Raw genomic sequence first — 15106 nt, 5'->3', positions numbered from 1 at the left:
AAGGGGGGATGTTCAGAGTGATGGCGTTTTGTCTTCCCAAGTCACCGTTAGGCGTGATGGAGCCCTGCTGTCCTGGGGATGGCTGAACACCTGCCTGCCCATGGGAAGCAGTGAATGAATTCCTTGGTTTGCTTTGCTTGCATGCGCGGCTTTTGCTTTACTTCCTAAACTTCTTTATCTCAACCCACAAGTTTTCTCACTTTTACTCTTCCAATTCTCTCCCCCATCCCACCGGGGGGGAGTCAGCAAGCAGCTGTGTGGGGCTTAGTTGCCGGCTGGGGTTAAGCCACAACAACCCTCTGCTTCCAAACTCTGCATTAGCTGCTCTAGTTGAAAAGCAGCAATCAGTGTGGCAAGCCTAGAGATTCTGCAAGAAGTAATGACTGTTCATTATGTACTTTGAAATACACAGATGCTGATGTTTCAGGTATTACTGGCATAATTCAGCAATAATTAAGTTAAATTAAAATTCTTAGCAATGAGAAAAAGAATCACTTTTCACATCTAAGTTTAGTTAAAATGGTGATGATGCACTAGCAAAGTAATTTCCTATTTTCTTTGCTTGTCTCATTTCCATAACTCATTTTCTGTTTTCCAAATCTCTATTTGTTCCCTGGCTGACTCAGAAGAATAAGGAACTGCATTAATTCTTGTGTCACTGTATGGTCAGTGCTTTCCAACCACCAGGGGTTTTGGAAAATGCATCTGCATTGGGAATGGTTCTTTCTTCTTCCGTTTTCCCAGGGAAAACTCTCCTTGAGATCTGGAGTGTTTTTTTCTGTTTTTTTTTAACACTGAGTTTCTGTTCTTATCATTTGCTTCAATGGATTGCTTCTCACTGCACAAGTCTCACATGGAGCAGCATCTGGCCCTCTGTTATTCCCAGCATTGCAGAGAAAGAAGTCAGCATAAAGCAATCCGAGTTTTATTGATTTTATGAATTTGTCCCAAGAGCTACCAATTACAAACTCCATGAATAACATCTGAGGGGAATGAAACTGCACTGAAAAAGGAAAGTATCTATTAAAAATCCATTCCCCTCCAATTTCCATGGGAAACCATATTTCTCAATGCCTTCCCAAGCTACTAAGAGTGGCTATTCTAAGCTGGATGCCAAGTCATAAGCAACGTTGGGGTCCAAAACTGAGTAAGAGTTTCCCTTTCACAGGACAGCAGACCATGAGCAAAGTCTTGCATGACTTTCAGAGTCTGAGAACTTTACTGGGACCAGTACTGTTCTTCCAAGCCACAGAAGTTTCAAAGATTCACCATTACGTGAACAGCAAAGATACTTCCATGCCACTGAAGAACACAGAGGAAAATACAAAGAACCTAAACCCGGTCAATGGCCTAACCGATCTACAGAACACTCTTCCCATGAGCAACAGGCAACTTCAACAGTCACAGCTGAGGAAGGTATTGTCCCACTGTTAATATACCTATTTGTTATTCTTCTTAAGGAGGAGTATCTGTCAGGTACCTTAGGGTCCACAGGGAGAATCTAACAGTACCTGCCAGGGGACAGCACTCAGGCAGGAGAGATCAGGTGGATGCAATAAGAAGCAGTACAGCAATGAACATGGCATGTACAGCAAGGAGGAATCCCTGTATCATCCAACAGGGTGTTGGATGCTTGTTGACTGCTTAAGCTTCTTCGATGGAGATGCTTCACCCCTGAATGGTTACATTATGCTTTGCATAGCGCCACATCTTCTAACATAACACACATCTTGGGAACAAAACTTAGTAATTCCATTCCTTTAGCCTTTCAGAGCAGCCCTGGTGAAACCATCACCAACCACCTACATTCAGCCAGTGACCTGCTCTCAAGCAAGTGCTCCACAAAGGCAGGGACAGCAGCGTTCCTTCCAGAACATCCTCCACCTCCTCCTCCACAGTGTCCTTGTACCCAGTTCACTTCAGTGAGTCTCTTTTACCACCCAGCAGGATGGGGAAGCTGCAGAAGCAGCACTGTTGGTAACTATAGCAGGACAAAGTCCAGGACCACTATTCACACCAGTTTTCTTTCACCCCATCCATCATTTCCACCACCAAGTGACTCAGTGCAGATGCCTGTGGACACTTACTTTACCTGCACTTTAAGTGACACCCTGTGGCTGAGAGGAGGAATTACGGGTGACCATTCCTTCAGTGACACTCTCCCTAATGTTTTGTGACAATAAACACAGAGGCTGACACCCAGTGAGTCGCAAACAGTCTCAAGTGTTCAGCAACTGGAGAGAACAGCCTGATTCCAACTTCCGCAGCAGGGTTTCAGACCTCATCCTCCCACAGCTTGGCTGGATGGAAAATGGGTCATATGGCACAATAAAAAAAGAAATCCCACATCCACAAGAGTCCCCACACTAGATGTATCTGGGTGGGATTTTCCCTCTCATTTTGACACTGTGAGATGAGGATTTCCTGCTTTGTCTCCCTTTGTAATGCATTTGATTCTTTCCCTTCCCCATATGTTCCTGAGCCATTCCCTCTTCCACTCCTCCCCTGGCCCCAGAAGCACACGATTTTGCAAGTATCATCTAATTCCTAACTTGTGGGAAGAAACTGAACCTCAGTCCATCTGTTTGCCAGCTGGTAGTTGCTGTCAGCTTAGACAACAGCTCACTATCTGACGCAAGTGACAGAGAGGTGGATGGTGAAGCTTCCTCAGACAGAGGGTCACGGAAGCCTCCAAAAACAATGTGTTTGCTGACCCTCCTGAAGGCCACAAGGTTCAGAGCCCTCTCAAAGACCCGTCGTTACTCTCTTGCTGCGACAAGCCACTTTCCCCAGCAATCCTGAGTGATGACCCCCCTGCCATAAGTTCAGGGCTGCCACCCTGAAGGGCAAAGCAAGGGACTGGGCCTCCTGCTGCTGTCAGGTCTGACTGACTTCAGCAGAGGATCAGGATTGGTGCAGAACGGCAGCGGCAATTCCTGGCTCTGGGAAATGTGTGAAGTCTGCCTCAAAAGTCAAGTCTACTTAAGAGAATCCCAATCAGACACAACAGGATCATAGCAAAGTCACCTCATAACAAAACAAGTGAAGAACAAAAATACTAATCAGGTTTAATTAGCAGGAGAAAAGGTCCCTGAACATGACTGAAGTAACATTAACAATCTTCTTCTTTTACTACATGCAATTAGCTTCTGTGCTCAATGAAGAAATCATGCATTTCACAGGATGATAGTAGCGGGAGCAAGAAAGATGGGTTATTTTCATTCCTCTTTTTAAATATTGTTTTCAACATTCTTTTTCCACACTGCAAAATCAGAGCGATCTCTTACCACAAATTATACTTCACAATGGAAAGAAAAAAAGAAGAAAAACTTGAGGGAAAAAAAGTAAAGCCTCTCCCATCTGTGCATGCACTGAAATCAAGAGCCTCCCACTGCTGTATTTGTGGAAGAATTCAACCTAAACTAGCAAGAGAAAATGAAGAAAGATGGTTGAAAACTTAATTTGGATACAGCGCTATTGAAGTCAAGCTGACCTAATCAACTGCAGATTTGATCTCCTCAGAGAGAAGCTTTACAAGCTTAAAAATTGTTTTATTCCCTCCCCCAGAATTCCAATTCCGGCCTTCTTTTTCCTCTGCCGTGTTTGTTTGGTTTCTCACCTGTCTCCTTCCTTTAACTTTCATGTACTCTTGATTCCCTAGATGACAAATATTGTGTTGGTCACCCCAGGATGGCTAAAACATGATTTCTGCAAGACTGCAGACTCTTTTTTTTTTTTTTACAGCCTTTTTGTAGTGATTCCATAATTAAAATTGGCTACCAAACATCTCTTCTTACCCCAAATCTCCTTCTGTCTTTAAACAGTCCAGAGGAATAAAAGCCTTCTGGACATCTAAGAAGGTTACAAAAGAGGGATGAGGTGGGAGTAGTTTTAGGGCTTCGTAGTACTTTCCTGAGTCTGAAAACACACATGCATTGCCTAGCAAAAAGAGAAAGTTGTGTATTTGATCTTTGAAACTTTTCTTTCAGAAATGTGTTTTAAATATATAAAGAGCCCTTCAATCCCAATGGCAGCGCACCAGAACCGCTTAGCATCTGCTGCCTCTCAGGCTGGGATGCTTCCTCTCACCTTGTCCTTTTCCCCAGCCCACACCTCAGCTGTATCTCCTCACTGCGCCCAGCTGTACCTCCAGAAATCACCACTCATGCTTACAAGGCTGTGTTGATGGGCATTTTATTTCTCTCTCTCTCCCTGGAGAAGGTGAGGATGCTTTTTGCATTACCCAAAACACTCATCTGAAGTGGCTATCTCAGTCAAAGAGCTTTCCTATACTGTGAGAGAGGGGGATTTGCAGAGAGGGAATTAGAGCTATAGAGACCGTTTGTTCCTGTTGATCACAAAAACAAGCTGGCCTCCTAATGTCAATCCCTAGGTGTGGGTTCAGTCCAACTGCAGACTCTCCCAGGGATGAATTCAGCTGCCTAAACACAGGCATCTTATCATTTGTCTTAGAGTATCTGCAACACCTATGTGGCCTGGAAGATAAAACACAAACCTACATGAGGCCTGGACCCTCTGAAACAGGAACTAGATACCAGGCAAGATACCCCTGGACATATCAAATGGCACTAGCACTTCTGCATGGGCTCCTGAACTCATCTGTACATTTAGGTTGAGCTGAGTAACTCTCTAGGCTTCATCCCCTATATCAATTAGAGCTCTACTAACTTGTATTACAGCTTAGATACTTAAATTAGCTGTTGATACCTACGTGGAAATACCTAGATTTGTGTGTCTTCATTTGCAAGCCAGAGGCCTTCCAGTGCTTCCACCTCCTGCCTGCAACCAGCACAAACCAAGCTGACCAGCCCCTGATGGACAGGTCTCACCACAGAATACCCCTCCGCTGCACTGGCTGTTGTAGACAAACTCAAATCAGACAGCTAAGGCTACAAGAGTCAACACTTATCGTCCATCAGAGGAACATCTAATCCTGGATTTCCTCATTGCACAGGGCAATTTGTCGGGAAAGGAAAGCGCTAAAATAGTCATACTTTAGCCTGTAACATGCTGTAAGTACTTACATGTACGACCACATTTTTGCAAGCAGCAAAAAGAATCTCATTACTGCCCATTTGCTGAATTAATCAAGCTTCAAGATACCCTAATAAAATTAATCTGTTTCCTAAAACAAGAATAAAAGCTTCACACTGTCAAATATAAACACATCTAGAGGGCAGCAATGATATTGTCATCTTTAGCTAAATATAGATCCTGAGCAGAGACAAGTGCACAGCCACACACTGCACCAACACATACATTTTTCCCTTTTTTTTTCCCCCTCTGAGAATAATACATAAGCTTTGCTGCAAAACTGCAAAGTTGTAAGTGAACGGTGTTGTTTTCAGATCCTTGGTCAAAGAACATTTTGCCTATATTCACAAATCACACTACAGGGTAACCAGATCTTGATTTGTCAGCACGACTTTATTTCCCAAATAAAGAGGGAGAAAAAAAATCACCAAAATAACGAAGTGTGAGAGGTGAAAAATACTCACAGACTGACAGACTTTGCTTTGCGAATCCAGCTGAAACTTACCCGAGTCACTCGGTAGTTCCCAAGAGACGCACAGAAACACAGACACAGGCACAAAATCACCACGGGAATTTTTTGCAGTTAGAATGGAAATATTTTATGCAAACAGTTTATTCTATAGTGGCAAACGGGAGGGGATTTTTAACGCACCAGTTCTTGTTCTTAAGTTTTTTGACTCAAATACCCTTTTGTTAAATTTTGCTGGCATACTGCAGGGTTTGATAGCATTCCCCATCTGAGCACTCAGAGGTTCTGAGTTAGACAAAGCGACAATCAAAGCATGACAGTTGACAAGATGGATACCAAGCCAGGGTAGGTCCATCCAGAGCCTTTGATGAGCTGATCTGTGGAGTGACCTACTTGTCACTTTTTGTCTTCAATTCCATACACTACGTGCACAGAGACTACAATAAGGCGCAGAAATAACCCCATGAGTACCAGAACTTGGGCAGCCTGGTTTGCCGTGGACCAGAGTCTTGTGCTTGACTGAGTCTGGTATAAGATTTTCATACAGTTTGGGCACTTCCAAGTCTGGATTTTCTAGTATCTACAATGCAAAAGCTTTTGTTTACAGGGAATGCTACTGGGTTCATTCCCTCCAGCTGATGAGCTACTTTTATGAAACTGGTAGGAACTTGGAATCTTTGAGATCTTAATTTCTAAAAAAAAAAATAATTGCTGAAATTGATCCAAAAGCTTTATACGCATTAGAATGAGAAATATACTCACAGCCATACAAAACCAAACTAAAGATAAGCTATAGTTCCAAAAAGGTGGCAGCTCGCAAACATGGGATGCATGACAGTATAATAAATAGCTGAGTTACGACCTAGAACTTGATAAGCCCTTAGTAGAAGAAAGGCATTGCATAGTGCTTTTTCTAAACTTGTCTGATTTTGCTCTCAAAAACAGCTCAGTACAATATTACACACCATCATTTCTCCTTTTGCCTCATCCAAATGCAAAACGAAACAGGAAAAAACTACACTACATGTCCTAGGCAGACATCTTATATTGATCCAAGCCATCCCCCGATCAAACCTTCACTTTACGGCTGGATTATTCACCTCTGAAATTTGCAAGATCCATTTCCCGTTTTTTATCAGTTGTCTGTGCTTATTTTATTATCTGCACGAGGTGCACAGTCTAGGTCTTTAGCACATTGAGTCCCACTACGAATGGCCCTCTAGTCAGCCCACAAAATAACTTGGTGAAATTGTGCAAGTAAAAGCGGTCAGACTGTGTCAGTATTTGGCCTTCCCAAACTCTGGACATGTTCTGCACGTACTAGTTGCCACATCTTTCAAATCATTTTCAAATCACTGATTTTACAAGTTGACTCAAATCTCGGTATAGTCCTTCCCTTCCTTTTCTGCATCACAACTTGGAGGAACTAGACACATTGAAGAGTGTAAGATCAACTGAAGCCACCTACAGTGGCTTTAATGTACTTTAGTTCCCTATTGCAAACTACATACGCTGCCACATCTGGGCACCAGTATGCACTATCAATCAGTCCTGCAGACATACATTTTCTCAACGTGAATACTCACATTTTATGTTGAAAGGAGAAAAATGTCCATTTCCCCAGACTATGACAAAATAATGCTTCAGCGTTTCAGTAACATATTTTCATCAGTCTTTAATTTAATTAACTTGCCATTGTTTTAAGAGCAATGAATTTAAGAAAATTTATTAGCACTGTAATACAAGCATTAGCCACCATTGAGAAGGAGAGGAGCAGGGAAGAACTTTAAATCAGGTCATTGATGAACTACTGAAAGCATTAACAGAGTTTATCAAAATAGAATGAGGCATTCAAGGTTTTTTTCTTCTATGCACAGGAAAAGCATTTAAACTTTCTCCATTGTGTTTATGATATAAATACGGAATCATCCATAATGCGTTTCTTTTTTTTTTCCTTCCCTCTTTCTTTTTGGAGAAACAAAAATAAGGCAGTGGAAATACTGACATCCTCCACCAAAAAAAGGAAATGGAAAAAAAAAAGCCATACTTCTTTGAGGTACCTTTTCTATGGCTGTTCTTTTAGGGTCCATTCTGATACACTTGGTCTTGTCTGAGCTGCCTTAATTCTCAGAAATTTTCTTCTGATCTCAACTGAGACTGTAAAGGTAGTGGACTACCTGTTATAATCAGACAGCATAACCCCACCCTTTGCATGTTCCTACCTATTTTATTGCAAAGAGCACAGGTCACAGAATATAGGGTTTGAGGATGATTTTGCAGTTCTCTGAGGTAACCTCCTTACTCTGCTCAAAGTCAAGGATGACAGAAACTGGTCCCTAAGAACAAATCTGGAAGAGGGCTTTGTTTTGCATAGCAAATACGCAGAACTTTTGTCTAGTTATCTCACCCTTGACACTTAGATCTGGGGAAAGAAAAAGTTCACTTTCAACAAAAAATAAGGTCTAAGATGTCAGCGTCATTCTTTTACGGGACTTACTCAGAATGCTAGCCCCACAAAATGAACACTATCTGAAAACTAGACTACTAACACCCGAACAACAGTTCAGAGTGAAACTTGGAATTAAATGTCCCCACAGTCAAAATCACACTAAGTAGTCTGAAAAAATGAGTGACAAACAAGTGGGTACACATATTTGAAACTAATATGTTAAAAACTCTTAATGAAAGGTCCAAACAGTATTGACAGATAAGGAAAAGGAAATGAGTGACTGGGTCTGACAGCCTGAATAATAAATTTTTAGTGAGTCATCATGATTGTTTACCTCTAAGACTAAAGCATCATTTCCAAGATATTTCTAAGGAGCCCCCATACTCCCTTGTTTTGAATATTATTTGCCTCATAATATCCTCTGCTGTTTCCCTAGCAGTAATGATACAGCCACCCCAGCCTCATAAGCCAACCGCTGATGAAGTTACTGAACAGATTCCAGACCCCTGCCTTCTGTTTGTTAGATACAACTTCCAGCCCAGTTTGTCCCCCTGTTCACACAGACAGCCTCTCAAAGGGAGAGTCCTTTCAAAATACAGTTCTTAGGTGTTAATACTAAGTACTTCACAAGTCAAAGGATCTTTAATTATCTAAATGGCTGAAGCACTGCTACAAATACATTCAGCTATACATATCTACACATGAACAAACACACAAAGCACAGTATACCCTCCTGAGATTGCAGAGGGTATTTTTGCCCAGATCTACCTAAATACACTTAAGTAAAAGAGGAATCAGTGTCCAAAAGTCTGTGCTTTTGAGAAATCTGCATCATTCCAAGCAGGAATTTCGAATATACAGGCTGGAATGTGGAGGAAATGTTGATTCCCAGGGAAACACTTTTTTTCTTTTTTTTTTTTTAATGGAAAACATATTTTGGGTCTCCCCAGGTGCCTTCTCAACACCAGACCTGTGGGAGAAGGAAAGGAGTGTGTACTTACTTGTGGTGTTGTATTTGATCCCATTGAAGAACTCCGGGCAGGGTCTCTCTACTAGTTCCCCCGCGGAGGTTCTGGGCCAGCAGGTCCCGATCTGATCAGTTGTGGCATTGCAGTACAGACCTTTTGTGTTAGAAAAGGAGATAGAAAGGGAAAAAGAAGCAGTTGAGAAAGCACAAAAGCGACACACTTTACATCACAAAGCAAACTGAATCTTAGCACTTATAAAGCTTTCCCGAGCCCTGCGCTAGGTAATATTTCCTACCATCAAAGCCCAGGAAAGGCATAGAGGAACTCTCTAAAAAAGTCTCTTGTAAACGATCCAGGAGGCTGCAGTTGACATCAAATTCTTCTAAGATGAACTGAGATATGGTCACATCCATTATTGCCCCCGAGACTGCTTGTCTGGATCAGGCTCCTTCCCCCTTTTTCTGTTTTTTTTTTTTTTGTCCTCTCTCCTTTCTTCCTTTCTGGAAACAAATGAACATCAAGCTGCGGACACCCTGCAATCTCGTGTGTGTGAGCCTCTCTTCCTCCCAGCGTGCTGACAACTTGGCTGAGAGTCTGCGTCTGGCTGTGCAGTTCAATCCTCCAAGCTCTTCTTTGCTTTAAAACAGCAGCTCAGGAACCAATGGGATCACACTGAGCCCAGAGTAAGGGGCTTGCGTCTCTTAGCCAGCTTCCCTGGTCTAGCAGCTCTCCAATGCCGCCTCACATTGCCAGACTGTTGTATTGCTTTTTCTCCCTCCCTCTTCTCACTCTCTCTCACACACACACGCACGCACGCGCGCACACACACACACACACACAGACAGTTTTATTGTTAGCTTCGGGGATGAGCACTTTTGCAAAAATACTGGCTGCAAATTAGAGCCAGGGAGAAAAGGAAAAGCCATCACATGAATATAACTCCTCTGGCTTTTTGTGAAGCGAAGCGATTCCTGTCTTTACTGTGTGGAACTGAGATGCTTGGACAGGGAGGGTGAAGAAGGGACCCAGTCCTGTAGATGCAGTACTGGATGCTGAGCAGGCCTTGAGAAAGAAGAGAAATAATAAAAGCTGGGATGAGGGAGATGGCCCGATAGAAAGGAGGCATCAGAACAAAGGAATCTAGAATAACGACCCAGAGGAGAGGTAGAGTGGGGAGACTGAAAGAAGGGTGGGGAACCCAGCCTGGGAAAAGCAAGGCACAGGGACAACACCCTCATGCAGATGGGCTGGTCTGGACAGTTTAGTAGGGCAAGGCACAGAGAGCAGAGTAGAGCTTTGGAGAGAAGGATGGATCATTCAGGGGACAAGGAAGAAAAGAGAGGACACTGTCTCATTTTCCAGTGGTAGGAGGGAGCAAGCATTTCAGAAAGGATGAGCACCCAGACTGATCCAGGAAGCAGGAAGAAGAGCCTCTAAAGCAAGAAAACCATGATGTGGGCAGAGAGGGAAGAGCAAAGGGCTTGACAAACTGCGGTCATTATGGAACAGGATGAGAAGGGTCTGGGGAAGGGGAAAGATGAGAAGTTTGGAGGGAGCTGCCCAGATGGTTGGTCATCTTCTGGGAAATCAAAGCTCAGTACAATGGGAACTGGGTGAAGTTCTGCACTCTGAGACATGCTGGAGAGCAGCTTAGACCTAACCAGCCTTTCTGACTTGCTACAGTGGGATATGGGGAAATCTTTATGAAAAAGTGGCAAAAGCTTGCTAAGGAAGATCATCTAGGATCACAGATTCAGAAGGATCTTAGGAAGCAAACAGAAAACTGACCTGTATGGGAGAAAAGCAAGATAAGTATATATGCTAGTAGCAGAGATGAATGCAGAAACAGAAGGCAAGGACAATAAAGAGACTTTGACTTTTTAAAGAAAAAAAAGGATCCAGAGATGAACTCCTGTTTACAGTCTGTGTTCACAGCTTTAGATCGGTCACGGTGCTTACAGTGGATTCAGAGCAATGGTATAGGACTTCTGATAACATCTATCTCCCACCCCGCAATGGCCTGGACTTTCCCTTTACTCATATTTAAGATTGAAGGGCTTCATTCTTTACTCTTCAATAACCAAAAGAATTGTGTTATCCAAAGAAAGAAAAAAGAAAAAATCACTGGGTTAGAAAGGCAAATAAATTAACAACATGCACTGATGAGAGAACTAGCCAGAAAGCTATTTTGCCATCTGGGAATCTGGAGATTTTTTAACATTTTCAGATTGTAATGGGGGGAGAGGGAAGGAGTGCCATCGTGGTTTTGGGATGAATATTTTTGTTTTAAATATGTAAAAACCCACAAAAATAACAAGTGTCCTAACTCTCTAGGCAGCATGATATTCTGAGGCAAATGAATGCATCTCTCTGTTTCTCTTTCTGAAGCCATGAGTTCCTTCCCAAGTGAATGCTCCCAAAATTTCAACCCTTCTTGAGAAATCTGCATTTCAACAAATTGACCCTTGTCAACACCACCAGATGTCTTTGTCCTACGCATCTCTAATCCCAAAAAGCAGGAGAGAAAATTTCTTTAGCATCATTCACACAACATGACCACGACCAACATACTGGCTGTCTTTAAACAGGGCTTTGAGGAGAAAAAATTTATTTCTGGAACTTTCAAGTGAGGGGGATAAAGGGTGCTTTAAACCTCTAAGCAATTCACAGACTTCTATCCCTCAAAGTATCTTCAACTCTACACTTTAAATTACTTTGCTTCTTCCTGATAGTGCAGTTGAGTTCAGAAAATTTATTTTTGTTCCTCAAGCAGAGCCTCTCAGTGGTGGCTATGAGATCTGCTCGGAAGACAGCATTTGTAAGTGCCCAATGGCATCACTGAGCCCAGTGGCCATTTCAATTGAGGCAGAACTGATCAGCGAGTACAGCACTTGTCCAGGATGCTGATATTTTTTTTTTCCTGCTCCTGCTGCCTCCCTGCAGGGCAAAAATCACATAGCCTGGGCAAAAGTCTTCATTTCTCACCCACTGTCTGCCTTGTCTATTTTCTCACACTATTTGTACAGCAACTACCATACTGGAATCAAAAACTTGGCTGGAGGCTTTGGGCACTAGTTTCCTGAATTTTTGGAGGAATGCATCACTTAATAAATTACAAAAAGAAAGACAGTTTAAAAAAGTTAACTACTGTTAAATTTGGTAAATGTTTCACTTTCCTAAATGCTGCCCTGTATTTTACAGCATAAACACTTGAAGATTTTTCAAATGGTTCAAATATTACAGAGTCAAACATGAAGCTGGGCTTCATTTCAAAACTGTTCTTAGTGGTTAACACCCAAAACAATAGCCCTGAATTAAATTAAATATTTTTTCAGGATTAAGAGAATGATTTCTTCATTTCAGTGAGGAGAGCGAGAAAATCTTCAATCTAAACAGATTCTTCCCTTCATCTTTTCAGTTCAGCTAATTTTAGAAAATCAGAAGCAGTACATATCGCACAGATAATACTATTGCATTCCATATATTTAACAACCAAAAAAACCCACCCCAAAAATAAATATAGAGGTGATGAACAAATTGTCTGGGAGTAAGTCTGGATGAAGAAAATAATTTGTTGTTCCTCAGTCCACAAATTAGCACCATTGTTTAACAATCTTTTCCCAGTTCTGTAGCCTCTTGATGAAAAGCTACTTTTGCAACTTTCCCTGTGTACAATTAACTGCTTAGTGAAAGTTTCCCTCTGGCTGGACCTAGTCAAATCCTGACCACGTCAATTTGACTCATTTGATATGAAAATGTTGCTCTTTGTAAAGAAGCAAATCCAATTAAACAAAAGACAGAAATATTGTAGCTGCTGACACTGCTGATTCTCTGCTGATGCAGTACCCCTCCATGATGCATTTGATACAAATAACTACTAGATCTTGCCAGGCAGTAGGTAGCAGACATCTGCCTTAAGAATTACTGAGCAACCAAAAAAAGCTAGTAATTGCACTTGGCGTGCGGAAAAACTTTGCCGCCTTAGAAGTGGTCTTGTTCCTATGTGGTGGTATTAAATGGTTTGTTTGGGTGCGTATGCAAGACATATGCACAACCAATCTATATAAGAACATCTGAATATGCAAGGTTATGGAAGTGAACAAGACAGACAAATAAACATGTAAGCACATACACAGCTCAGTAAGCTTCTTATGCAGAAGAGATATTGGAAAGTGACCTACAGCTCTTCTAGTAAAGCAATGAGCTCTGCTCATAAATGGGATACAATATTCCCTGGTAATGGAAATCTTTGTATGCCAGCCCTTGCACCACTGTTACACAGCTGGTTTCTCAGTCTCCAACCCAACCCAACCCACAGTTGGTAGAATTAGCCAGAGGATAGCTTTTAGTTTGCCCCACTAACAGTGGAGGCAAAGGATGACATTTAACCTCCACAAAATCAAGACACCATTATATATTTCAATACCTAAGATGGGTATTAAAAAAAAAGAAAAAAAAAAAAAAGAAAAAGGGAAAAAAGAAAAAAAAGCACCAGTTCTCTCCTCATTTCCCTTCCTCAGAGAAAGAAAAGCCCACTGTACCTCATCCAGCCTTCTTTTCCCACTACAGTGACAGTTTTACCACCCCTTTCCCTATCCATTGATGCAAAGAGCTCGTGGTTTGCAGGCTCAATAGTCACCCATCTCTTCTGGTATGCAACACAAAGCTTAGGACAAGAAATGCACATCATTCATCAAACAACCTGGTTACACCAATACCCTTCTTACTTCAGTTCCATTGGCTTTCAGGAATTTACCTCACCAATATGGAAGTATCACACGGAGTCACGGTCCCAGTATTGGTTCTTTAGGTCTCTTTCTTTTAATCCAAGTAAATCCACATCCATATTAATCATCTAACGTTATAAAGTGGTCTGTTAACACAGTCATGGATCTGTGTTTGGAGTGTGAGATAAGCAAGACATCTACATGCCCAAATAACTGATTCAAAAGTGCGCTATGGTCTGCAGGCCAAGTACAATGCCTTCTGGTTGAACCTCACTTCTGTCCAGCCCTTATGGAGTGAATGCAGGTTCATGTGAAATGCCATGAACACTTTGCGATGTTTATCACCACCTCAGTGAGGGAAAGACTCAGGTGAATCTCAAAGAAAGGATTCCTTACCCTGGTTTTGATGAAAAAATGGCAGACAGCGAGAAAGATGAAGGAGAAGGAAGAGGAGGAGAAAGAAACATATCTCTTATTCATAGAAGTGAAGTCTTTAAATCCCTAGAGGACGATCAAGAGGCAGAATTAAGCTCGATGGCAGAAATACAGGGTCATCAACTAATTGCTCATACAGCCCAGCTGATCTAGTTTGGAGTTTAGTGTCTACCTCTGCATTTGTCTACCTCTACATTTTTGTCACCTTTAAATATGAGGCAGGAGGGTTTCAAATGGCACAATAAGTTTTTTGTCATCTCTGCTTTTTCTGTTTGAAAAATGTCCCCCAGTAATTCTTAATTATTGCAATGACCTTTCAGCATCTGACTTTAAAGTTAGTGGAACTATTCAGCTAGGTAAGGAATGCAAGACCATACACTTTAAGGAAGGTACTAATTTACCAGGGTGGTTTCTGGACCATAAACCTGAAGGCCCTCCTTCTGAACATGCACTGCAAAACTGATCTGACTGCACTTTCAAATGCAGTGACAACATGATCATTACCTGGTAAAATATTTCTCTTTTTATCTCATTCCAGGTATGCCAGCAATGAATGTAAAGGCAATTTTGAGAGTACGAACAGGACAGCCTCATACCACATGGAGCAAGACAATTCTAGCAGCTTAAAGATCTTCACAGACAGTACACCTCTAGAACTATCATAGGAATGTCATATATGGCTACCTGCTGTGCCACACCATGCTATGGCTTCTCACAATGAATTATACTCTGCTACATGAGTAGACTTAAAGAAAACCACTTCTCAAATTGAGTACTACACTTCTAACCAAAATCTGGTCCTTACTGCATGTACCTGCATGGATGAACAAGGAGCTCCTGGACAAACTCCAACACAAAAAGGAAGCCTACAGAGGGTGGAAGCAAGGACAGGTAGCCTGGGAGGAATACAGAGAAATTGTATGAGCAGCCAGGGGTTAGGTTAGGAAAGTGAAGCCCTGATAGAATTAAATCTGGCCAGGGGACATCAAGGGCAACAGAAAAG

At 42.0% G+C, this 15106-nt stretch overlaps 1 protein-coding gene across 1 annotated transcript in view; it reads right to left on the bottom strand.

Annotated features, from left to right (window-relative positions):
• Positions 1-15106, bottom strand: part of CRHR2 (corticotropin releasing hormone receptor 2) — a 164187-nt gene that overhangs the window by 106657 nt on the left and 42424 nt on the right. The window contains exon 4 of the mRNA XM_009333315.1: positions 8975-9094. Within this exon, the coding sequence (XP_009331590.1) occupies positions 8975-9094 (120 nt within the window). The remainder of the gene's footprint in view (positions 1-8974; positions 9095-15106) is intronic.

The sequence above is a fragment of the Pygoscelis adeliae genome, unplaced genomic scaffold, assembly GCF_000699105.1.
Source record: "Pygoscelis adeliae isolate BGI_AS28 unplaced genomic scaffold, ASM69910v1 Scaffold88, whole genome shotgun sequence".
In the NCBI taxonomy this organism is placed as follows: domain Eukaryota; kingdom Metazoa; phylum Chordata; class Aves; order Sphenisciformes; family Spheniscidae; genus Pygoscelis; species Pygoscelis adeliae.
Note: the sequence above shows the minus strand (reverse complement) of the source record. Positions and strands in the feature narration are given on the sequence as shown.